The sequence below is a fragment of the Aquila chrysaetos genome, chromosome 7 (assembly GCF_900496995.4).
Source record: "Aquila chrysaetos chrysaetos chromosome 7, bAquChr1.4, whole genome shotgun sequence".
Classification (NCBI taxonomy): Eukaryota; Metazoa; Chordata; class Aves; order Accipitriformes; family Accipitridae; genus Aquila; species Aquila chrysaetos.
This window is the reverse complement of record NC_044010.1, coordinates 41,861,234-41,887,209: the sequence shown is the minus strand read 5'-3', so window position 1 is coordinate 41,887,209 and position 25,976 is coordinate 41,861,234. Positions and strand designations below refer to the sequence as shown.

General features: G+C 37.0%; 1 protein-coding gene across 27 annotated transcripts in view; it reads right to left on the bottom strand.

Annotated features, from left to right (window-relative positions):
- The window catches only part of DMD (dystrophin), a 1,198,278-nt gene that overhangs the window by 195,450 nt on the left and 976,852 nt on the right, over nucleotides 1-25,976 (bottom strand). For 25 of the 27 annotated variants that reach the window (XM_030020819.2, XM_030020811.2, XM_030020812.2 and 22 more), the window contains 2 exons: nucleotides 11,720-11,892; nucleotides 8,232-8,388 (listed from right to left, as the gene is read on the bottom strand). In XM_030020819.2, the coding sequence (XP_029876679.1) occupies nucleotides 8,232-8,388; nucleotides 11,720-11,892 (330 nt within the window). Of the gene's footprint in view, nucleotides 1-8,231; nucleotides 8,389-11,719; nucleotides 11,893-12,232; nucleotides 12,340-25,976 lie in introns of those variants that run through there. The other 2 variants (XM_030020829.2, XM_041124708.1) reach the window with 1 other exon arrangement.

Sequence of the window (25,976 nt, the reverse complement as noted above, 5' to 3'; positions counted from 1 at the left end):
GCTACTGCTGCTGGCAACTGTTACATTATAAGGAAGAAAAAAAAAAAAAAAGGACCTATGGATATTGACATGTTAACCTGTAACAATTAGTAACAAAAAAAATTCCAATATATTAAATTGTAACGCTCTCCTCTAGCAGTGGTGTAGATGCATCTCTTCCAAAATTACATGAACTGAGATTTCCGAAATGTAGAATCAAGGCCCAGGTGAAAATTCAGAAATACAATCTAGCTTAGATGTAGGCGTGCAGGAGTAAAACAAAAGGGCAGAAAATAGTCCTTATGAAATAGTTAATTCCTAGTTGTGTTAATCAGTATTTATTATCAATTTCCATATCTTTATGTTCAACATTGCTCGGTGGTACATTCTGCTCCTTTCCAGATCAACTGCATTTCTCCCTTTCATCTCTTCCTTTCCTGTCATGCTTTTTGGCACCTGTCCCCTTTCTTGCATTTTCTTCCTCTTTCCTATTTGCATTTTAATTCCTCCTGCAACAGCTCCTTTTACTATCTCTCTTCTATTCCTTGGTTTTAAAATGACCATGAGTAAGATTTGCAAGGTTTTATTTGAAGTTTTGGTAGGCTACTGAAACTATACATATCTCAGGGTTTTTTTTGTTTGGTTGGTTTTGGTTTGTTTTTGTTAAAGAGAATTTAAGATTCCATTAATCTGAATCCAAATGTTCACTGCACAAAAAAGCAGGTGAAACCTGGCCTGTGGGTTGCACGTTCCATTGGGTCTTTTGCATGTTGTATTGAATTTATCTAAATGGTCCTTACCACTGTTTTATTTCAACATTTTCTCCTCTATTTATGAAACAATATTGAATGCATGCTGTTTTCAAATAGCATAGAAGTAAAACATGCAGATAACTGTAGTGTAGTGTAACACAAAACACAATACTGCAAAAAGGAGAGCCATATGCCATGGGTGGAAAACAGATATTTTACTCCAGGGATGAGAAAATTCTTTTTACAACACAGGCATTGTACAGGCTTCTAACATAATAAATTCACCAATTTAGTTAAATTAATTATTAAACAAAATTTGGGTTTCTATGCAAACTAATGAAAGATTATAAATTCAGTATTAAAAAGTTCATTACACTTTGAATTATATTTGAGATGAAATGCTCTGTACAGGAAATACCTAACAGAACTAATAATGAGAATCACACCTGCAGTTTATAATATGAGCACTCACAGGTAAAAAATTCTTAATACACTTCAGTAAAGTAAACTTAAGGACATGACTACATTATTCTACTATAAATAATTAAATAAACTTTTTATTAAGTGGTCAAGAACTGATCATAAGGTTTGTAACTGTGAATCAGGAAAACCCATAGGCAAAATGTGCTTTCTTGAAGGAAAGAACAAAGAAAAATTGTTCATTTTGTGTCATGGACATCAATAGGATTGGGATCCTTTCACAGAGTGTATCTGCTCTCCTAAGGGAATCTATTGTTTGATTAATATCTGTGATAAATGTTTTAAACAATCATGTTGACCCTTAAGATCCCACCCTGATTTTCACAAATAAAGAAGAGTACCGTATACTAACAAGTAAACTACCATTGGACATTGCTCTGCATAAAACCTGAGTGGGGTTACTCCAGGGTTAAAACTCTTTAACTTCGACATTTTTAGGTTTAGAAATTTTTATAATTCATACTTGACTTGTGCATGAAGTGCAATGGAAAGAGGAAATATAATAAGCCTTTTTCATGCCTCCAAATGAGGAAAATCTAATCTATTCCTTTAATTAGCCTTTGTGCTCACATGACATCATTCTGCCCCACCAGTGTGGCAGGTCTGCAGCTCAAGGAAGCCAGCAGGTAGCGTAGCTTAAAATGTTCCCCCATGGACCGTGTGCTTTGCTCTTATCTGACAGTGTTAAAAGTGACATCAACAGTCATATTGGTTTTTAAACATTACACTTTATAACAGCTTAAAGATATAATATGCTTTATAAATGTCTCCGAAGAGAAATTATTTCTCAGAAATGTCTGTGCCCAAACCCAATGAAACAGAAGGCACATGCACAAAAGGCTGCTCTGCCCACACACACCAAGAGCAGGAAGGAGTCATAGATATTCCAGGGGAACACAGAACTACACCAACTTCTAGGCTATTTAAAAGCCAGAAATGCCTTTGAGCCATGTATTTGGGAATGAGTAGTCCTGTTGTATGGAGTGCTGCTGCTGTAGTCAGGTCAAGCCTAGCTACGTACGTGTACAAACAACGAGGACACAAAATACCTTCTTTCAGCTTGTACTGCTTTTGCATAAAACTACACCAACCAAATACACCTAGTGGTATTATATTTCCAAAAGAGCTTTAAAGCGACATTTCTCCAATATCTCCTGTGCAACAGAACAAGGATAACATAATCAGATATGCATACTGCATCCCATAAGGTGTGTGAGCAGGTATCATTGTATCTATCTTCTCAAAACAATAGAGAAATGCTGACGGGAACTTTCTGACTTTGTATATTTTGTATTTAGTCACAAACAGAAAGATTCTCTTTCTCTTTTATTAAAGGAAAACAGTGAGCCAATGTGTTAAATGTTTTCTTTTCCAACTTTTCCATTCTGGATGTTGGAGCTGCTGGATATGATTACAGTCTGTAAATCCTGAGTTTTAGAATAGTACACAATATGGTGTTAAGATCTATTTACAATTCTCATTGCCTTCCCTAGTTTTGATCTGCAGAATTCTACTGAGTGAGTTAAAATATGTTTCAGTATAAGAAATTTAAAAAGAAGAGAATGAAAAAAACATGAGACTGAAGCAGTAGCACAGAATAGCATTAAAAATAATGAATGCTCATTTCATGCTATCCCATTCCAAAAAATGTTCTTACTGTATGAAGATAAAGCCAGCTGTTCTGATTAAAGTTTTGTTGTGAAATATGGACACACTACCAATAAAAATCATAAGTAGCAATAAATGATATTTTCTCTTCTTTTGGGGAAAAAAAAAAAAAAAAAGAAAGAAAGAATTTATCTATCTAGAACCCTGACCCTAACAAATACATCTTTATAATAAGCAGACCATCACTGAAAGCAGAATTAGCCTAAATGAATGTCTAATTTACAGCTAATGATTTCAGGCTAATTTCATCGAATTCCTGAACTTCTTCCACACTTCCTGGTTACTGTAGAGGAAATCGAACGTGCATAATGTATGACCTGACAAAAAACCAAGTAAACTACTTTATTTAAGCACCTCTATTTGTCATCAACACTACAGCAGTAATGACATTCTGTCCACCATTTTAATAATGCATATATTGATCAGCTTATCTCAGACCTCCACTACCTCCTCATGGGTGTCCTTAAATCTCCTTAGATGGAGAAACACAAATTGTTTAAATTGAAAGATGAAAATATAATAAGAGAGTTGCATTAGTAAAACTAACATTAATCTCTGTTATTAGAAAAGCAGGTATTTTCCTTGTAATGAATTTTAAAGAGAAAGGGTACACTTAAATCAATTCAAGATGTTTCCCAACCAGAATGCTTTTTAAAAATGAGGTTTGACTTCAATTTTAAAAAGTAGATATCGATTGTGCCACCAGAAAAGGTTTTTGTTTTGAAGTGGGAATTATACTCCTTCTTAGGCACTGTTGCTATAGATTTCATGTGAAAGAGTTTTCCAGGGAATTGTTAATAATTACCTTCTAAATTCATAAATGCTATTTATGCTGTTAATAAAATTACTACACAGAATATGTGGCAACTCTTAAAAGAATGAAAGAAAAAGCAGGCTATCTGCATGATGCCTATGTTACTTAACTGAGATTAATGGCAACATGTACATAGTTATTAAGATGATTTCAATAAAACATTATTATGACAGTAAAGCAAACCAAACTGTAAGATAATTAAATAATGTTTTGATGAACAGCAGTATTTTTTATCATTGACTAACACCCTCCCACACACACATATTCTAAGACTTTGGTGTAGACACAATTTCTTCAGATACCAAAAATTGACAAAATGGCCCAGTATATATATAAGCCTTGTCTAAAAAGCATCTCACATTTATAACGCAACAATGATTTTGACTGCATGGATATCTCTTTTCTCAGTTGAGTTCAAGCTCTCCTCTGGCATAGATTCAAGCATTTGAAATTTTCATCTGAATCCTACTCTTAAAATTTTTAAAGCCAATCTTGGCAACTAGGAGCATTCTAATGATAAGACCCAACTTCCTTTCTTCTCTGCTATGAACGTCTGAGGTATTCCAGATGGTCTTCTAAACGACAGAGAGGTTAAATATGTTTGTTTTTCTTTAAAGTATATCCTTAAGGGGAAAAAAAACCCCAAAAATCAGCTTGTAACACTGCTTTAGAAAAAGGATTCAGGCATAAAATCGTGTTTTTATTCATCATGCCATTTCTCAATGGCAATCAGTTAAACTGCTTATAAATAATGTTTTCCTGCTGAGGCTGTTTCCCTTCTCCGGTGAAGAACTTACCTGGGTTCACTTCTGGCTTTACCTGGCAAAACCAATTCTTCACAGAAGGAAAGACATTGTACTGATATAGGAAGGCCAAAGCTGGAAGTTTGGGTCATTTAAAAGATTGGTCAGATCAGGTAGAGACTTAGCTTGTTCACTGAAGACTGATTTCCAGAACTGACATTCAGGAGAACAAAATGAACCATCGGCAAACTCTTTTTCTTAAGACCAAAATTCAACTACTCTTTACTTTCACATCCAACACTCTGAGAGCTAAGTTTTGTTCTTAAGCAGGGGCCCAAAACTCTTGAAAAAAGCAGCTTTCCAGTACTGTGCTCCAGTTTTAAGCTAGATACTTCTACATTTGTGGTGCAAGCCTTTTTAAAAGCATTTTTCTTCTGCTCAGAAATGAGCTAAGATTTTCATTCGGATACAGCCTTTTTATATGTCTGCTTCTCTATAAAGAAACTTTTCAGAGTAGCAGAAAGTCCACAGTGTCCAGGGAGAAAGAAATACAGTAGAAAAACTCCAAGCTGCAAACATTGATTTTGTCAAAGACAACTTGAAGTCGACAGAGTTCTGCACTGATTGTTTTTCCCTCCTTCTCTGTAAGAGATCTTTGAAGAGCAGACAAGGTAACCTAATTTCAAGGATTATGTTTTGTTCTTTTTTTCCACAGGGAATCAGAATACCTATAACTAGAAAGGCCTCACATAAAACTACAGAAGTGCTACAGAATGGGAAAAGGAAAAGAAGCCATATTTCTAACAGGAACTAAAATGTTCTAGCTTTGATACTAGAGAGGATGACCAAAGATTTGTGTCTGTATGTATCTGCATGTGGCAGAGAAGATAATCAAAAAGGAGAAGTGAGAAGGAGATCTATTTCGTAAAGTCACTTTGCACCTATTCATGGTACTTTACTTTTATGCAACACTTCTCATCCCTATAAGTTTTAAACACTTCAGTTGGTTGGTAAATGACAGAGAAGTCACAGTCCATCACTGAAGTCTTGCCACTTTTATGATGAATTCTGGGCAACTTTTGAATAGCTTATAGAACAATACACAATATTAAAATTTCATGAGAAGTAATTTCTCTAGATGAAAAAATTATTTCCTCTATCTAGGAGGAAAGGTAATGTTATCAAATACTCAACTATTCAGATGACAAAAGTTTTGTTGTAACAATTCTACACAAATCCTTCTCTTAAGTCTTGCTTTGGCTCAAGAGTTGCCTTTGGATAACGGTTTTGAGTTAATGTCATGCTGAGTTAAGGCAACATCTATATTGTTTCTTTCATCCTGATGTTCTGGGTGGCCTTTAAAACTACTTTATGGAAGTTGCTACAGACAGCTGGCTAGAACAGACCTCAGGAATTTCATACATCTTAACTTTCACAGAGGGAAAGGTAAAAAGGGATAGTGGTGCTCCATAAAGTCGTGGATGTTTTGGCCTCACTGTTTCTGTGATAATGCTTGAAGTCCCAGGTAAAGTTTTGTGAGAAAGACACAAGCTACACATCACCTCTCCCGAAGGAAGACCTGGGAAAAGTGACCAAGCTGCCCCCTGCAGCAAAGCATTACATTATCTTAGAAAAGCATTGTGCACTGACAGCAAGATGTGGGGTTTTTTGTTCATGTTTCTCTTTAGCTTTCTCAGCCATTAGGTAAAGATAGGCCCTTGAGAAACCATATTGCCACTACCTCCTATCAGTCTGCTACTGTAGACAAATGCCTGTTTGCCTATGCCAAAAGCCAGGCCTGCTTGTATATGATATTTCCAGACTTTTCACAAACTCAGGGTTCTTAATAACTTAAAGCAGCAAGATATGTCATGTTCTCTTTCTGAACTTGATCTTCTCACTACTTGTTCTCAAATGTGTCCTTCAGCACGAGGTAGGACAATCTATTAGAGCAATATTTATAATACACCTACCTGATGATTGGAGAAAACACAGGTATTCCAGCTCCAAATTCATTTTATAGTACCATTTTACACTTCTCCATTAAGCAATAAAATCAGAGATTTAGGAACTTCAGAAACAATACCTTTTGTGGCAAATTTCACAAACTGAAAGTTCCATATATGCAGCACAATGCTTTGAGAGGATGATCAATGGCTTTGGAATATTCTCTTCTCATGCTATCAAGTTGTCTGACTGATCATTTAAATTATTCAATAGAAAATACATTTTTTCAAAATATAACTTTTCAGATGTCACACTGAAGTGTACTTGGTCACCAAACAGGAGGAAAATACCTCCCATAAGGTCATTATTTTAACTAAAGACACATGTAGATGAAGGAGAGGAGAGCTAGAATACTACATCTAAGTAAATTCCAAGAAATGGAATAGTGTATAGTGGAGAAATGTCATAGTATAAATACTTATATTTCATTCCAATCAGTACATACATTTACCTTTTAATCATGAGAGGACAATATCTTTATATCAGTAGGGTTCTTTGCCCTTGATCTTACACTGTTCTCTGTAAAAAAAAAGAAAACAAAAACCCCAAACCTGACACTGTATTCCCAACTCCCTACTGAATCAGGATCTGTCCTAGTGGATTGAGGTCTGGTTTCTGTTATGGACATCTGTTAGTAACTGGTGCTTCCCAGATTAAAGTTTTCATCGGAAACTAACACAAAAGAGACAGAAGTCATATTATAAGGGCTAGCCAGGATTTTACGGAGTTCATAAGTGACAGAATAGGAGTTGCTGAAGTTGGGTGTGCTATCCCAGTTACCTTTCACATGGTTCCCTATTCCTTCTCAGAACAACAGTTTCTCCCCATGTACTGCTTCATTCGGAAATTCTTCAGCTTTATTTTAGCAGGACACTAGTTCCCTAACGGGTTTCCTCATGGCACCACTAAAAAAGCACCACTAAGGTACTAGAACTGTGATTTCACGTTCAGATCTGAATACGCTGCAATGGCATAGCAAATTAAAAGCTGTTTACCTGAAAGCAGACTTTAGGTTAGCATCAGAGAGGTGTAAACTTAATTCAACACAGGAAACATACTTAAAGCACACCTTTACCAAAAAAACCCTGTGTGAATCTTTTTACGAAGAATTATTCAGCAGTATTCTGCCATTTGGGGGGTTGTATATCTGGTGGGTTTTTAAAAAAACAACTTCCCATACAAGCGTTGGACTTAGGTTCCTTTTTACTACAAAGCTCAGTCTAGAACAGTCCCCATACAATGCTCTGCTATTGCCTTTCCATAAGAATTCCCCGATTAAACTAGTATGAGCCATAGACGGTTACAGTTAGTTATCACAATAGTTTCATGATGGACACAGTTGTGCATTAGGGCTAATATCAGCTACTCTTTTCACAAATGTTCCCCAAAATCAATAGCAAAATAGGGTTTCAAAAAGTACACATGAAGTTTAAATGCCTGATCCAGAAAAATCTTCAGAACTACTTATTTAATCCTCAAATGATATTAGGTTAGTATTTGTTCTGGCCACAAAAACTAGCTGTCTGTGACAGGTCTATGAAAATGCTGTGTTACTTTTCAAAACAGCCAAGCAGCTGGTACTAAACAATCCCTTCTCCAACAGGCTGATTTTCTAAGGTATGTTTGAAAATCGTAGCTAGTAGTCTCATGCAAGAAGTTCAGTTTTCATTGCCTCTAAAATGTATTTTAAAGGGTATCTTACTTTTTCCAACAAGGACTGTTTCATGCAGCAGTAACCTGTAAAACAAAAAGCAACGATAGAAAGATTGTTTAAAAAAAAAATCGTACCCTATGAATATCGTTCTGTTTCTGCACAGTGGGAAGATCTCCACCAATGGGTGCTTGCTGTTTCAATTCATCCTCCTTCAATTGCAGCCATGCCAAAAGTTCCTGAAGAGAGAGATGTAAACGCTTCCACTGGTCTGTACTGGCTTCCAAATGGGATCTGAAAGCATGTGTTACATGTAAGATATATTCAGGCACAGTGAAAATAAAAACCAAATTGTACAAGTTTATTTACTGATAAAGATCCTAGTGTTTCATTAACTTAAAAATTTTTACATAGATTCAGTAGCTTTGAATTAGATTCTGGCAACACTGCTTTAAATTTGGTTGCACATTCCTGGCCTGAAACATTAATTCTTTTCCCATCTCTTGGTTGTTGTTTTTTTTTTTTTAGTTTTCCTCTTCAGCAGTGAGTAATAGCTGTGTTGAATTGTCAGTCTCACTAAATGTGCACAAATATTATGCAGGACTAGCATGAGAGTAACTTAGTCATCACTCTGGATTGCTAGGAGATTAATTAACTAAAATGTAGACAGTAATTTTCAACTCAGAGAAGAGCAAGCATTTCTCTAAACCACTATGCAAACTGTTCAAACTCACACAAGATTCATGTGGTTGCTCACCTTTAAGAGAACCAATGTCATCCTTTCCCCAAAAAGTCATGAGGAAATTGTTAAAGCCAATAGAATCCCCTTATACTACCCAAACGTCTGTGCCATTTGAACAGAGGTGTGAATGAAACTAATTGAATCACTGGAAACATTAAAAGACAGAATACTACTTTGTGCAAATAAGGTCTCCACCATAAAGACATATTCTAAATATTTCACCTGTGTATGTCTAAATGTGTTTTTTTTTAATACTGGGATCAAGTATTGAGCTACTAATTTTCAGCAACTGTTTTCTGTGGAGAGAAAATATGTGACTGAAACATCACGGGACTGATCAAATCTTCTGTTTTGTTTATACCACAGATAAAGCACACTACAATTTTGACTGTCTAGACTTATGTATATGCTGTTTTTTAACTGCTAGTTGGGAAGAAATTCCTAATTCACTTCCAGGTAACATAAGAATTCCTCTTAGTAATTCAAAACAAAAGCAGTATTACTTAACAGTAAAGTGATAAAATGTACTGGAAAATAAAGACAGATTTTCTTTTATTTCATATATTTTCTGTTTAACTTCCAGCTTTGTTCATATAACATTTATCTTCTTTTCCAGTAATCGCACATAAAATCACATATTTTCTGACAGTGAAAATTCTACTCCCATACCTCATATGGAATGGTCTATAAAGACATGCGATAAATATGGACTCAGTGTTTTGCAGACCTTATTACTCAGTTTGGATATGGAAATGAGGAACTGCTGAAGGTAAGGACAGTGCTATTTCTTTAAATCCTCTATGGATCCTGTCTTCTTTCCAACCTCTTACACCAGGTAATTGGAGTGGCAAGGAAAGAGAAAGGAAAGGGACAGAATAGCCATAGGCTGACAAAAAGCTCAGCTGCTCTGGTATGTGAGCGGATGGAAAATTTTCTCCTTTTTCAAACTTAAAGGCTACGTGGGAGGGACACACATAGACCATGCTGCCTTTTGATCTCTGCTCTCACAGGGCAGCTGTGGGCTGGGGCAAAACTGCAGGCAGTGAAGGCTGGGGAAGCCCCCGGATGCCATTGAAAGCAGTGAAGAGGGAGAGAAGCAGGGATGTTGTATGGGAAGTCGCAGGAGGCAACAGCCGGAGCAAGGACCGCATGGGCTTTTGGAGGGGACACAGTCAAGGAGCTAAGTTTCTGAGTCAGGTTAAGTCCTGTTTCCCGTGTTTATCTCAGCAAATGCAAGCTTCCACCTCCTCCAAAGAAGGGCAGCAACTGGAGGCAAACACTAGGGTCTTCACTTCTTCCCTGCTTCCCCAGGTCTGGCTTCACAGGGAAAAAGTGCAAAAAGGATGAGCCAAAGCGGTTTTGTTACTGCTGCTGTGCTCTGACCTTCCCCGGTTTGGTGAGTTTTTCTGGAATCCATCTTGTTCTGCCCTTCCTTCAGCTTTGGGAAAATACATTTATGTTTGTGCACGCTAGTGTACATTACATGCATAGACTCATATATTTCTAACTGTGTTCAAGCTTGTGCAGACAAAGCAGATAATAGGAAAACAGTTGTAAAAAATGAGGCCAGTAACTTTTAAACCGAATGTCTTAGAAGTTAAGAATTGTTTCTTATCCTAATCATCAAGGTGTTGAACACCTTAAGCCTTTTATTGTAAGCAAATATTTTAGAGAGGTGGTCTGTTGCTTTGAATGTTTAACGCAAGAAGTCACTGTGATATAACCAGGGTTACTATTTCTGACTCGATTAATGGCAGCGATACATTACACTGCAAACAATGAAGGACAGGAAGTGCCATATATTTAGTTACTGATATTTGGCCAACTGACTGTTTTTCTTATCTCAAACATCACTGCATTTGGGCCAGTTCATGGGTAAGAGGCGTGTGACGAAAAAAATCTCAGAGAGACCTTGAAGGGTTATATCCTTCTTTTGCTCCTCAGAAAAAAAACAGGAGGAGTGTGTCTCTCTCTCTTCGGCTACTAATATCTTTTCAACCTCACATCTCTCATTTATTTTTAATGATTGATGTTATGAAGATGGCTTTTGTCATTACACAGACTGACGCCCCTCAGGGCCTGAGCTGAAAAAAGCTAATATTTCATACATTACTTCGAAAAACACTTCTACCTTTTGCTGCCCTCTGAGCTACCTCCAAAACACAGCAAGTGAGCAAATGAGAAAATGCCGGAGACCGAATGCAACAGAGCTTGGTTGCCTATTGTAAAAGTTGTATTTCTGAAGAGAAGCTTCCTGGACAATTTCTTTTGAAAAGACATCTTCAGCCCATTGAAGCCTGTACCTTCACTTCATCATTTGTAACATTACCATTTATTACATTTTTCCTTGCAAGGAGAAGTTTTTCCTCTCATGACACTACCTATGGATTTCTTTTACTCCTGGATTTTATTTGGCAATTCTGTCCACTCTCCAGACAACACCTAAAATCTTAAATAACCTGTCTTCTCATTTGCAAGGCTATTCTTAGTTTTGCACTGGAAATAGCAGTCTTAGAAATAAAGCTTATCATAAATATAGGTTGTTTAATCACTTTCTTTCATGACTCATTGATAAGTCATAGCCAGCTCTAGAAAAAGACTACATTTAGAGGGGGGTACAGTTACTGTTTAAACATGCTAATCTCTCCTTCTGTAATTACAAAACCTCATCATATGTCTCAAATCCTAATCCTCTACTATCACTTTCACACCAAAAAACCTAATCATTCTTACAAAGTTAAGCCAACATTCAAAATAGCCCAAATAATTTCAAAATGGACAAAAATAGTGCTATCAGAAACAAAATTAAACCTTTTTACTGTCAAAATGCAGCATTCCGTCTTACACGCCAACTGTAGGCTTTCGCTGACATTCAGGTCCTACCTAATGTTTAGAGATTTCTTCCTAAGCTCACTCCATCTGAGGTTCATGTTATCCAGCCGTCTCTGCAACAGGGCTGCATCCTCAGAGCCTTCCAGGGACCTCAGGATTTTCTGCCCATTTTCATCCAGGTTGTGAAAGATGTCAGTATGAGTATCGATTTCCGCCTGTAGTTCCTATGGAAGCAATAGAAAACAATACATGTGATTTCTTACAAAACCATCACTTCTCGAAAGAGTGGAAAAATCCTCAGTGCAACACAGAATTAGCACGGATTTTGATTACTCCTTTTATGGCAATATCGTGTACTGTACACACAGCCATGTATCCCTTTCACAAGAAGGCCATTTGCACTGAATAACGACCTTTTTTCCATACAGAGCATACTGAACAAAATTTAGAACGTTAGAAGCCTAGCCTTTGACAGGTAACAACGCAAGGACAAGATATATTTACTGTGCTGATGAGGGAACAAAAAACCCCCACAAAACCCTCAGGATCACAGGTAAATCTGACCTTCACATGATACGTCTTCCTGTGCAACATTTTCAGTTTAAGCTGGGGACTGCAACACCGGTCCTGCTGCATGGCAATTCCAAGAAATCTACGCGACTGCAGCAGCCGAGCTTTAAAATGCCAAGTTCAGTTACATTCTGTTGACAGAACACATTTTGGAGCACAGGCCTCAGCAGTCAATAGCAATAAACAGCCACTTTGTGCTATATCAAAACACTGGTCAGGGCCATGGCTGTAGGAGGGCCTGAGAATAGCAAGGACCTAGAATATGCAACTGGCAGCTCCTGTTGAACAGCCAACTTTTCTTATCACTTCGTAAACTGCAGGCCAGCTCTACATTTTGAATTCATTTTTCCCCCTCATTTTTAGCACGGCTCTTTCTGCCAAAAGAACATTCTTTAGAGAGCTGCCTGGTACCAGCATTCCTGCCTGCCCACACGCTCAATGCAGCCTTTGTACGTTGGCTGCCCTTCTCCAAGGCGTTTGCATGCTGCAGCTCCACAAGGTCAGATTCGTTCGCAGAGAACAGTGCTTGAAATCTTTAATCTCTTTAAAAAGATTAAAAATAAAAATAATAATAACAGTTTAAACACATACATACGTGAGCACACACGTACTCTGTATGTAGCCACATACACACAAAAGTACTTTTATTTCCAGAGACGCACACAAAGACACAAAATAAATGACCTAGTGAATAATGCTCTGCATTTTCTCCTGGGATGCTTGGGCACTAAGATTTCTGGTGGTGGTTTCTTGCTGCCTGAAATGGGAGTGCTGGGGATGAAGTGTGAAAGGGGAAATGATTTATGGCATTTGAGAGCAAGAGCCAGCGCTAACTGAGCATCACAGATAGTCCCCAGTGGAAATTTGTTGTAATTTTCTTTAGAAGAATGACTTTGAAGGAGGGGAGCACACAACTTGCCTACTTGGTATGTTCCTAATTGAATTGGTTTTATTTGATATTTTAAGTGCAACGTTAGCTGCACTGAATCATGAGTAGATTGTCCTTGTTCACCTACTGCTGTTCCAAATGTCATTTGCCGTCCATTACTGGATACCTATTTCTTGCACAGCAATGACTAGCACTGTATTTGGAGCAATTTTAAGGAGGGCTAAGAACATCTTTGGTACAGTGTCAGATTTCTTATCCAACTATTTTACTTTACCTATGGTCATCCTAGCAGTAAGTAGTTAGGAATGAGTTTGGAATACATCAGAGGTAGTTCTGCAGAATGCAACAGTATTATAAATATTGTATTTATTAATGATGTTAAATAGACAATTTAGATTTTAAAAAAATGGCATTTTAAGGTACACAACCATGTATAACATGCCAGGTACGAATGCCCTTACTTGAAAATTTGTACTTTATTTCAAGTCTGAATGTTGCTAGCTTCAGCTTCCAGCTCCAATATTCTATTTTTGTTTGCTTGACTGAAGAATATTCTATTACCAAATTTCTTTTTCTTCATGTATGCATTTGAAGATTTTGTTTAAGCTGGGTTAAGTACCACAAACCTAATGTAAACAGCTAAAACAATATCTAAGAAAGGATAAAGTTCACACTAAAAAAGTTAACTTTTAATGTCTGTATACTTCTAAGGTCCTTCCACATTTAAAAATAGGTAAATCTATTGCTGAATGAGAGAATTATCATAAGAACTACCCGTTGCACAAAATTCTTAGTTCTTAGGGTGGTGATGGAAACAGCTGACTTCCTCAGCAAGAACATGTGCCACGAAACACATACGTCAAAAAACTATCTGCATTATGAAGCTGTCAATTCTACGCCCTCTTGGTGTTTTACCACACATATACTCACAGCATTTTATAAAACAGAATTTAAAAAAATAATGCACTTCCACATTTTTCTTGTTTTTAGAAAAAGTGTCTCGCAGTCTACACATTCCATGCTTTTCTCCTGACACATACATATTTCTGAAAATAAAATCAAGCTATATCATTTGTATTTCAAGATACTTTATAGTATCACATTAAATCTGGACAGTTAGTTAAATGGGCAACAAACATGAAAAGTGAAGTACTCTCATCAAAAGCTTAGTATTCAAGACCTGGTTTTCCTTGTTCCACATTACCTGTGTATACTGCACTTCTTCCAAAACTCCTAAAAGTAGTTTATTCCAGCTATGCAGGAAGCCTACACTGACAAAGAAGCAAGGCAACAACAAAGATATTTACTCCATTTTGGTTGATGTATTTCAGATCCTTTCTTTCTGACTCCTTCACAGACCAAGAGAAGCAGAGTGCATATAAGAAAAAGATCTATACACTTTTTATTTGTTTTCTGAAATAAATGATTTCCATGTTTCAAAAATACAACTGAAAGATCAATATGAACTAGATTCTTTTTCTTGACAAGAATAAAGCAGGAAGTTCTATTTAATGTCATGAACTGCTAAGATATTTGAAAAAGTATGTTGTCATTACACATCATACCAAGAAGTATAGAATCTAGACTAAATATAGACTATTTATTGCATTTTCATCTTTTCCAATGTGTTCAAACACATGGAGGAACTGCAGAGGATGTAAAATCAATCCTGGTATAGTTCTACTGAGTTACAGTCAGACTTAAGTTGACTGTACAGTGTGTTTTTGCTGTAGTGGTTATTACCGAGGCTGTGTGGAAACAGATTCCCTTAAAAGGAGCAGATAGCAAAATGAAAAACATCTTTTTGATCACAAATTACTGCTTAGAGTGAGCTGAACTGCTTAGAAAGGACTGCAACTCCATCAAGCGCAGATTTGCCTAAGAATTTCAGAGTGAAATCCTCCTTTATTAAGGTGAACCATAAGGTTGGATGATAAAAGGTACTGTAATAATTGTTTGTAGAAACCTTGCTGAATAGCTATTATAGGTTTCTACACATTTTAAAATGTGTATTTACTTTATTATACTATATATAAAATAAGTCTAGAAATAAGTCACAGAACTAAGAATGATAAAGAGATGAAATAAACTTGTCTTGAGGGGAACAATCTTCTTGGACAAAACAGGGTGAAGACATTTGCTCTGGCTGTTTCACTTTTGTCCTGAGCCCTTGAAACCTCTATTCCTGATTTCAGGGGAGAAGTGCACTAAGGCTGTAAGACAGCACACCCAATACTGCCATAAAGCTAGGGGACGGATATATTTCTCACTTGCCCAACTCGGTTCTTCCCCTTGGAACTGCTGCTAGCGTTCTCCATAGGAGCACACATCCTCACTGCCCTAATCCTCTTGTAGGTAGAAGAAATTCACCTGTGGCTCCACTGGCTTTATTTTACACAGAGCCCTGTAAAACACAGCAGAGCTTTCGCTGTGAAACCTAGTGCATTGAAAGTCCTGTCAGCCTCCCCAGAGCACAGAGAGTCCTATGAGAATTCAATACGGTTTGGGATACTTTATCAGAAATAATTAATCGGTGTCAATATCATTCATATCCCACATGCAATATATATCAATATATAGGCATAACATATAAAGGATGTGACACATGGCAAAATGTGCCATTATTTGGGCAATACATCAGAGAGGGATTGGTAGGCTGGAAGTAAAATGAAGTCCTAGAAAGAAAAAATTAGTTACACTAGTTGGACTATACTTGAATCAGACCAAGACATGAAAATTAATGTAGCACAGCCGACAAAACATTTATCTTTTATACAAGGTAGAAACAAAATTAATTACGTAATAATTTAAAGAAATTAAAGCACTTAAATCCTCCTCTACAAACTCAGTTCCATCCTTGGAACTGTGCTTTTAATTTCCAGTGAAGCATTTTACATTTTCTAGGTACCGTACAAAGTTACTACTGAAATAAATGGCATTAATTGAGGTATGGGGGCTCACAAAATTAAAGACAGCACCATCTGCTTAAAAGAAATCAACATAGAGGAAAAAAATTATCTTTACTGACAGTAATTAAAAAAGTAAAGTCAGTCTGCATAATTACATACATGTACTCAAAACATCAGCAAGTAATACCTGTGTGGCTATACATAGCCCAGAAGTACTATACTTTACAGTACTGCTTCTGTCATGCTAATACTGAAATAGCTAGAAAAGCTATCATAAAATTACTCAAAACAAAACAAAGATCCTACACCTCTATAATCTCTCCCTACCTGTGTAGTTAGCTGAACTGATCATCCCCTTCATATTCATGTTAACAGAGCATATTATATTTCCCATAAATAATTTCTGGAGAAAAAAACCAGCTAAACATTTTAAATAGCTTAAATTAGTAGCAAGTTTTCTCAAACCTCTTATACTGCACAGAAAGTATGAATGATGTAATCCTCCTTTTTTCCATTTTCTTTTTTTTCTCTTTTCCTACCTTCCCTTTTTCTTCCTTTCCCTTTACCTTTTTTCTTCCTTTCTTCCCTTCCTCCCTTCCTTTCTTTTCCTCCTCTTTCTTTTCCTTCCTCTCTTTTCTTTTTCTTTCCTTTCCCTCTTTCCCTTCCTCTTTCTTTTCCTTTCTTCTTTCCTCCCTTCCTTTACCTTCCTGTCTTTTCCTCTTTCTTCCTTCCTCTATTTTTTCTTTTTTCCTTCTCCTTCCTCTTTTTTCTTTCTTCTTCTTTCTTCCGTTTCCTTTCCTGCCTCTTTCTCCTCCTATTCTCCCTTCCTTTCCCCTCTCTTCTCTCCCCTTCCCTTCCTTCGTCTTTTTAAAATATAACCTTCTGTGAGTAAAAAACTAATCTTTATGTGATCTCAAAACTTGTCAAGAATGTGGGTTTCTTTCTGCTTTTATTTTGCATTTTCATTGGTTAAACATCATTTCAGGTGCCTGGAGAAGGCAGAACTTACAAACTTGTTCTGAACCAGTATTTTTTTTTTGTTCTAACAATACTACTGAGCAAAGCACATCTATAAAGAATAGGTCTCTGCTCTACAGACTTGAAGGGGATAGAGCAGCTCTTAGGGCTTGGCATAGTCTGTGAATTTTTACCAACAGGGGAGTTCAGCTGTTATAACCAAAAAAAGTTCCCCCTTCAAAGTTTGGGGTTTTTTTATAACCTCCTTATGGCTTGCTTCTACAGATATAGGAAATGGAGTTGCTATTTTGCAACTCTGTCCAGGACAGCTTAGGGACTGGATTTCAAATTAATCATCTTACTTGCTTTTATTTAATTACATCTAAACTCCTGCAAATTTCTGATTCTGCCTAAAGCATTAAACTCTGTGTGAGGGTTCAGAGAGTTTGACACATTTATTTCAATGCCCCTGCAGACTCCAGCAGCCTTTGGAGGCACAAAGATCCATGCACATGGCACCTCTTTCAGGATCACGGCTTATTCTTCTGTCTGCTAGAGAGAGGAATGGTTTTGTGTGCATTATAGTTCTGGAGATGTTGAATTAATGGCTACAGCACAGCAAGTCAAATGCATTTCAAGCACATGAGTGGTAGATTCAGTGTAAGGTACACTTGATCTATTTCTTCCGTTTCTAGCAATAGAAGGCCAGTTTGCACCACTCTTTATGACTGTCTGTCCTTGTGAGCTAGTCATTATCTTCAAAGTATTTGAACAGAAAGAAATATATATTTTTTAAAAAACAAAAGAGATCATTTGTTCTAGACTGAAAATACTGTGATTTAGGTTAACGATGGAAGAAAACACTGAAGTATTTCTTCTGCTTTGCCAGACACTACTGGTCCAACTGTAGTTTCCTCTTTTAAATGTCATAGTTCTTCTAGGAAGTGGTTGTTGGGTTTGGTTTTGGTTTGGTTTTTTTTGTTTTTGTTTTTTTTTTTTTTTCAGATCAAAATACAACTAATTCAGGTAAGATTTGGGGACCTACTTTGTTTCCAAACAATCTAACAGTGAGAATCTAACAGTGATGAGTAAAATGTTTTGTTATTATATAGACCACCTTAGCTGACACAACCAAGCTCTGTCACAATGAACAAAGTGGGAAAAAAGCTCTCAGTCTCTCCATCAAGCTTTCAAATAATTTGCTCTCCTAGTCCATAAGCAAAACTTTTATTGGGTCTTAGAATGAGAGCATTTACTGAGCAATTTACGTAATGATAAAAACTTCTCAAATGAGATTTAAAATGTAATTAAAGGGCAGACTTATTGAGTTAAAAGCATTGTGAAATGGCTATACATCATCGTGGCATGAAGCCTCCTATTCAGCTAGCCTATGGCATGACCCCAATTCCAGTCGGGTATGATTACATCTCTGAGTTTCATGCTAATGACTTGATTAAAAAGAAAGATAAAAAGGTCTTTTCTATTGGGAAGATAAGCTTATGAATATCATTAAGGCATTTCTACATTCCCAACACATTTTTCAAGATAGGAAAGGATAAGAGTTAGTCCTCTAAGAGAAGATCTAATGTTGATGAGTGGAAGGTAAAAGTATAACTTTGCTCTGCTGAAAACAATCTGTGCAACTTGCATCTATCACTGTTATGGTTTTAAATTCTACAGTCCCAGAATTAAGGAGGGACCAAAATTCATATTCAAAAGCTTCTTTCATCTAAAAGAAGATAGAAAAGCTTTCTTTAGCAACTTGGGCCCTGCCTTCAGAAAAGATTATCTTTATAAACAGGCAAAACAACCGTCAATTTAGGTTCTATTCAGATTGCGAGAGACTACATGGTGCTTCTAAGGATGTAGCCATCTCTTGCTGACAGACAGCAACTGTGAAAACATGGCGTGGGCTTCTTGATTTCATTAACAGTGAGCTGTCTCAGCTATGGAGTAGTAGTAACTCTTAAGAGCACCAACCCAATCATTTGAAGGTATGCTCAAGTCTTTATTGTGCAGATCCTCATCCACAGGACTGGCTTTTCAGACATGGCACAAGGCCTTATATTTCTCCTTTGATCATAGGGAAATAATCAAACAATTTTTTTACGAGACCTCTAGCAATTAATTTTTATTCAATTATAATTAAGTATAAATTATTACATAATTCCATGTGTTTTGGGGAGTTCATGGATTTCTTGGTGTGTTTCTTGAAGACTGAGAAAAACCTTGAATGACCACTTTCACTTACTTGTAATGAAAATACAAATAAATAGATAAAATAAAGGAACCAATCTTCAAACATACAAAGCTTTCTACATTTATAGAGATAGTTTCACTTGGGATTTGATCCAGTCAAATCCTTGCCATTAGATTAGAGTAGTATAAACTATACTGGTAATAGTAACTTTAATGGAAATTGTTACTTTTCCTGTTTGTCTATTTGTCTTGTTATTATATCTAGGATGGAAACCCTAGTTAGAAAGAAACATCATAGTAGTTTGTGGTTACACTAAGGCAGAAAAATTCCTAGTAGCCACAGCAATGAAGAAGTTTCATTGTATGGTGAAACTATGTGATATTTATTTTATTACCATAGCCTGTACTACCTTTCAGGCAAGCAAATGCAACAAAGCAAGCAAAGCATATATGTATTAAAGTGGGAGTTGCAAGTGTTCTGAATGTCAGAAAATCAGCCACCTCTACTGAGATGTCTAAGAATGGGCTTAGGTATCTGCCTTTGAAAACTCTGTATTTGAGGCTTGGGTGAGTAGGAGGGACATAGGATAAGCATGAATGTAGTCACACACACAGTTTTCTGAAAGTATAACCATTAGGCCCATTACAAACTAGCATAGCTTTCTAGATTTTATAAGGTAGTCTGCTCCCAACAAATATGCAGGTCCTGACGCCTGTACTTCAGTGAGCGTCTAATCCCATTACACCTGCACATTCCATCAGCACACTCACCCTGTCAATCTTTTGGCAATCTTTCTGCAGCAAAATAATTATGCTGCTACTTTCAGCATGTCTAATTTCCCCCCTCCCGGTTTTCCAGAGATGAAACAGTAGCAGCACAAAGGCAGCACCATCCTCTGCAGGAACATTTCCTTCCACTCAGTTACTCAGGCAAGGCCTGAAAGTCCTGCTGGATAGTTTGGAGAGCATCTACCTCTAATAGTTCCACTGACATCCAAGTACTTCAAATTAACACTGATTTTCTTTTACAACAAGCAGCTAGAAAGGCTGAACTGCACAACTGTCTCAAAACATGGAGAAAAACCAAAATCTTACAAAGGAGGAAAGGATAAAGTTTTTTTTTTCTCTGTCACCAACCTATAGTGAATTATACCTGAGATGTGTTAATTATAAATGACCATTCCTAGAAGAAAAATTATTTGTACATACCAGCCTGTATATTGTTTCACAGAAAAGGATCTAAGGTTTCAATCCACCAACATGTAACAATAAGACATCTCATATTTTACCACCTATGGAATTCATATATACTTTCACCCTTCCCCAAATACACAAACATATACAATCCTCTTCCAAACCCCTTTAAAATAAAAATTAAGAGCATTTTATAATTAAAAAGAAATTGTGTTGGTTCTATATATTATCCTAATTCCTTCTGTCACAAATAATTTTTGCAATTTTTTTTTCTTTTTAAAATAAATTCTGACATTTCACGTTTTTGTTGGTAACATCTTTGAAGCCTGGGGAAAAATAATTGGTACATCAGTTTCATAACAAGATGTTCAATTAATTAAAACAACATAAAATCTTATTAAAACTCTAAAGAGAACAACGCAGAACATAAAACAGAAACTAGAGGCCTCATACATTACACATTATTAAAACTGGTTCAAGCAGAACAAAAACTGTAATGGTTTTAGGGCTCCTTTTAGAAGTAAGCATTGTTCCAAAGATAATGAGATTTCAGTTAGGAATTTACACTATTATTTCAGGTGTTACTCTCTACTGAAGTGCAAGATCCATTGCAGTTAACTGTTCTTAATCAAGGGCAGGTTAAGTGGGACCCAGCAGGCATTATGCAAGAGGGAATGCTGAAAAAGCTCCAGTGCTTCTGCATATGCTCGTGTCCAATCCTCCCTACTGGAGGTGTCCTGAGGCAAGCCCAGGGAGGACAGAAACTTGGGCAGCATTAAGGGCAAAAGTACAATTAATCTCAATTTTCAGTGGGAATACAGGCCATGCTAGTGTGGCCTCAGGATCTTCTGACTTCCTAGGTTTTAAGCAAGAGATGTCAGAAAAGTTACAACAGAGAAAAACCACCCTGCGGTGGTCAACTATTAGCAAAGTTACTTCAACCCTTTGACGTCAACTTTTCCTGTCACCACAAAACAGAATTCACCAAGCGTTGGTCACTTACCCATTAACAATGAACACAAGTTGGGGGTTTAGACTGCCCTAAGACAAGTTAGTTTTATCCTCCTGACGATGTTATAACCGCAACCCGGCTCAGTATGACGGGTACCACACGTTCAGGTACCCATTGAGAAGCCAAGAGGCCAAAGCTACCGTCTTTGGGATTACGGCACCTCCCTGTGCGGATGGACCCCCCTCTCAATGCAGCAACGGGCAGCGCCACAGAGGCTTAGGTAGCCCTGAACAGCTGTTGCCAAAAGGGCTGATACGGTGATGGAAGCTGTCAGGCTCAGGACCAGCGTGGTTGCAGAAAGGAGCTGCGGCCAACTGCAGCCCACCGCAAGGTCTTGAGGGGAACACGGTACTACAGCCTCCCTCAGTGGGGCTTTTTTCCTGACTCTCCGGCTCAAAATCCTCAGCTGCCTGCTCACACCGACACCAATCACAACACCAGGACTTCTACTTTTAAACCAGTACTGTGCTTCCGTGAATACCCAAAACCCAACAGCCAAATTAAAATGCACAGCATTACTTCTGGTCTATTAACTTGTTATTGTTAACCTGCACACCGAGCTGTTTAACATTCAGTGTGCCGTTGTACGGGAGAGCTGCATTTGTGAGGAGTTTGACATAAAAGAAAAAGTTTCATCCTCATCAGTTTTCAGCTCAAAGAATTTCCATCACTTTAGGTTCTTCCAGAACAACCCAAACCACAGAGGCAGCGAGACGCAGAAGTATGTTCTGCTATGAGTTACTTCAGATGATGTAATAATGCATGTAGATTGCCTCGAAATAAGCAAAGAACTGTCAAAAGTTCAGAATCTGAAAAAGGAAGAATTTTTTTACAAAATCCTTCAAAATAGCAACTTTAAGTATCATATTGATTGGTGTCTCTGTGGCATAGCCTAATCATGTTTTGATGCATCCAAAAATCAAAAGCAAAGTTGAACAGGATGCCTGTAACAGGGGGTCTCTGAGTAACGTTTACATCCTGAAAATAATTAATTGGTATTTTCTTGGATTTCCTAGCAAGATGCATGCACTCCCACAGTAAATACAGCTTCAGGTTAAAATGATAAATATCACTAAGAAATTAATGAGATCACCAGCAAATTCTGACGTGTAGATAAACTTGGTTTTTTAATCTTAACCTTTTAAAATTTTTTACAAGAAATGCTACTTTGAGGAGAAAATCGACTTCTGTTTATGTTTTTCAGTTTGTCATTAAAAAAATCAATTAATTCAAATTACTGACTTTCTCAAATTCACCAGTTGAAAAAAAATAAACTTGTTCCCTCTATCTTCCCTTCAATTCTGGTAAAAAAGAAATAATTCCATTATAATAAAAATTAAATAGTTTTAATTTAGAGGCTGTATTGGTGAAATCAGGTAAGGGTTTTCATCTAGATCTAGAGAGGAACAATCAGCTCTGAGATCTGCACATCGAGACAGCCATGTGGAACAATTATTTATGCCTCTTCAAGGCTTGTTTATAGTTTGTTGGAGAAAAGATGAAAGCCTACCTGAATTTTGCCCCAAATAAAGACTTCTAACACTAACAAAAGAAAGATCGCAGCCAGAGTGACAAATGTAGATACCACTACAGAAATAAAGGCAAAAGTAGCTGATACACTAATCTACTCAGTTTTCTGTCTCAAAAAACCCCACCCCAAACCCAAAAAACAAAGGAAAGTGAAAAGTTTTACACACTTGTAAAATTAAAGTGTACTTAGTACAAAAGGAGGAACTGAGGTGGGTCTGATGAGTGTACAGTAATAGAAGTCATGTAGCAAATATATATGGAATTAAAAAAACCCAACCCCCTTCCTTCCTAGAATCAGACTCTTTAAACTTAAAAAAGAACTCAGGATTTAGATATGTTCTCAGCAGCCAGAGTACACTTTTGTCAGTAAGTCAATATATTAGGCAGATATTAAACACTGTAAGAAAGTCATATGCTCCTGCTTAAGTGTCTGTAGAGATCAAATATGCCATCTTCTACTGTCACTCCAAAGTATGCCATCCAGGCCCAAGTTTATACCCTGGAATTGCTTTTATAGCACTTCAGTCAAGATTACTTATCAAATGCTTTATAAATTGCTGACATAGGACACTGCAAGTACTTGACTTCAATACTAATCACATCAGAGTTGCTCTTATATCCAGACATTTTTTAATATGTTGCTCTCATTAGTCTTGGCAATACACTAAATGTGACACAAACATAGGGCTGATAGATACTTTTGCAGAAACCAGTTCATAAAATATCCCAATGTACTACATACTCATAAAATTTATGAATACACTCAGAAACAGGACTCAAATATCTCAGAAAACTAAAGACTTTGCACAGACTTACAGTCCAGCCATATTAGTAATACCACCCAAAGTTGAAAAAGCCAGGTGCTGAGGGACACTGCCTGATACCACAGGCAATCTTGGAGGAGACACTGTCAAAACCACCATATTAGATTGCAACAAAAAGGAACTGGCTATCAGTTTATTATTCATAATAAATACTAACTACTACTTAAGAGGGGAAGTAATACTTTCAAGGAAAACAATTTAAAAGGTAAAAAGCAATTATTATGGAAACCTGGCTTGCCATGCTTGTGTTACCCTCACAGCAGCTTTTGCAGCAACTCTACATACCAAAGGTTTCTGAATGGCATTTAGTTAACATACCCAAAGATACTGACAGTAGGCATTTTTGTGTGAACCCTGCCGACAGTGGGTAGGAGAAGCAGTATAAGCTGAATTAAAACAGGACTGTTGCCAGCTGAAACTGGTCCTCCCAGATTCTCTTTGGATTCAATCAGAACGCAGCAAATGCACATTAAAAAAGTCAACCAACCAACCAACCCCACATTCAATTTCATTCTGAAAAAAAATACACCTTGTTTATGCACACCTATTAGCTCTCGCATTTATCTGTACCAAGTTCAGAGAAAGAAGGAGCATCATTTTTACCAAAAGATTACTTTGGACTTAATAGAAATGTTCTCACTCTTTCTACACCTAGTTTTCTTTGCATTCCCTAGGGATTAACACCCGTTATTCCTACTCTGTAAAAAGCAACTTCATAGATAGCTTCCTTCATCTGTTTCTACTCTTTTCCACAAAATGTCTCCTTCAGTATTTTCCGTGAACCTTACTGGCTGCTATCCACAAAAAGTTAATTTAATGGAATTATTACAATGATAAACCCTCTACTTATGAAGATACTCCAATTGTATTTTGGTTTATCACCCTCTCTCTACAGAATTAGACTGATGCATTTTATCTTGCTGTTTTGTTTTGGCAACATACTTTGAAATTTTTTGTAGTAGTAAAGCCAGAAGATGAATAGCATATCGCTCATATTTATGAAGATGTTGTTTTCTTTGGTTTTTTCTCAAAGATGGAACCAAAAAGAGAAGAAAAAATTGTGGATTTTATTGCACAGCATGAAAAACAGGGACATATGGTTTTTGACATGGGCAGCATTCAGATATTCTGAACATCATCAGCCACTTAGAAAGTGTTCAGAAGAGCTCTGTAACCTGTGATTTTATTTATTTATTTTCAAGTCTTACAGTCTTGATGATTCATTCAAACTCCCGGCTTGGATAAAATCCTCCTTGGATGTTCTGATTAAAAGCTTCTTTTTTAAAAAGTTAGATACTCTGGAATTTCCTTCATTTCAAAAGTAGAATTAATCTACTCTCAGAATGAAAAAAATGCAGCAAAGTCATAAAGAAATGGGATTTTCAGCAGAGAGTAAAGTGGAGTTCTAAAATATTTAAACTGGTTACCATGATCAAATATCAAAGGCTGAGTAGGTTTAACAGTTTGTGAAAGCACTATGTGATAGGTATATCTGTTTAAAAGTAAAAATATTCATGAAGTGATTATGGAAAATAGATGATCAAAATCGAATGTTGCTGTTATATTGGGATTAGTAGAGCCCTAAAAGCACAGTGACATGCTGACCAAACCTATAACAAAAACCCTCACCCATTAAGAATCTCACCACATAATGTTTGGATTTAGAATGAAAAATGCACCTTTCTACTCTGTTGCAACAAACAGTAATTTAATACACATCATATACATGACAGGTGCAATAAAGATTAGAAGAACGTGAGAGCGGACAGATTCTTGATTCAACTGTTCAATTATAAAAACTGCCGAGTGAAAATCTACAATACCATAGAAGTCCAGAAATGCCTCTGTCCAGGCAAGCCTGCTACAAAACACAATATTAGCAGGCATTTAGAATCACAGGATCACATGAGAAGGAAGGGACCTCCAGAGGCCATCTGATCCAATCTCCTGCTCCAAGCACGGCCAGTGAGAACGAGATGCTCAGGGCCTTGCCCAGTTGAGTGTTGAGTATCTCCAGGAATGGAGATTCCACAACAGACCCCTTTTCCAGTGTTTGACCACTCTCACACCAAAACAGAAATAATTCCTTGTATCATCAGAAATTCCCATGTTGCAGCTTGCCCCTGTTGCCATCCTGTGACTGTCCGCCTCTAAGAAGAGTCTGCCTTCTCTTTAGTCTCCCATCAGAGAGTTGTAGAGATGAGTAAGGTCTCCCCTGAGCCAC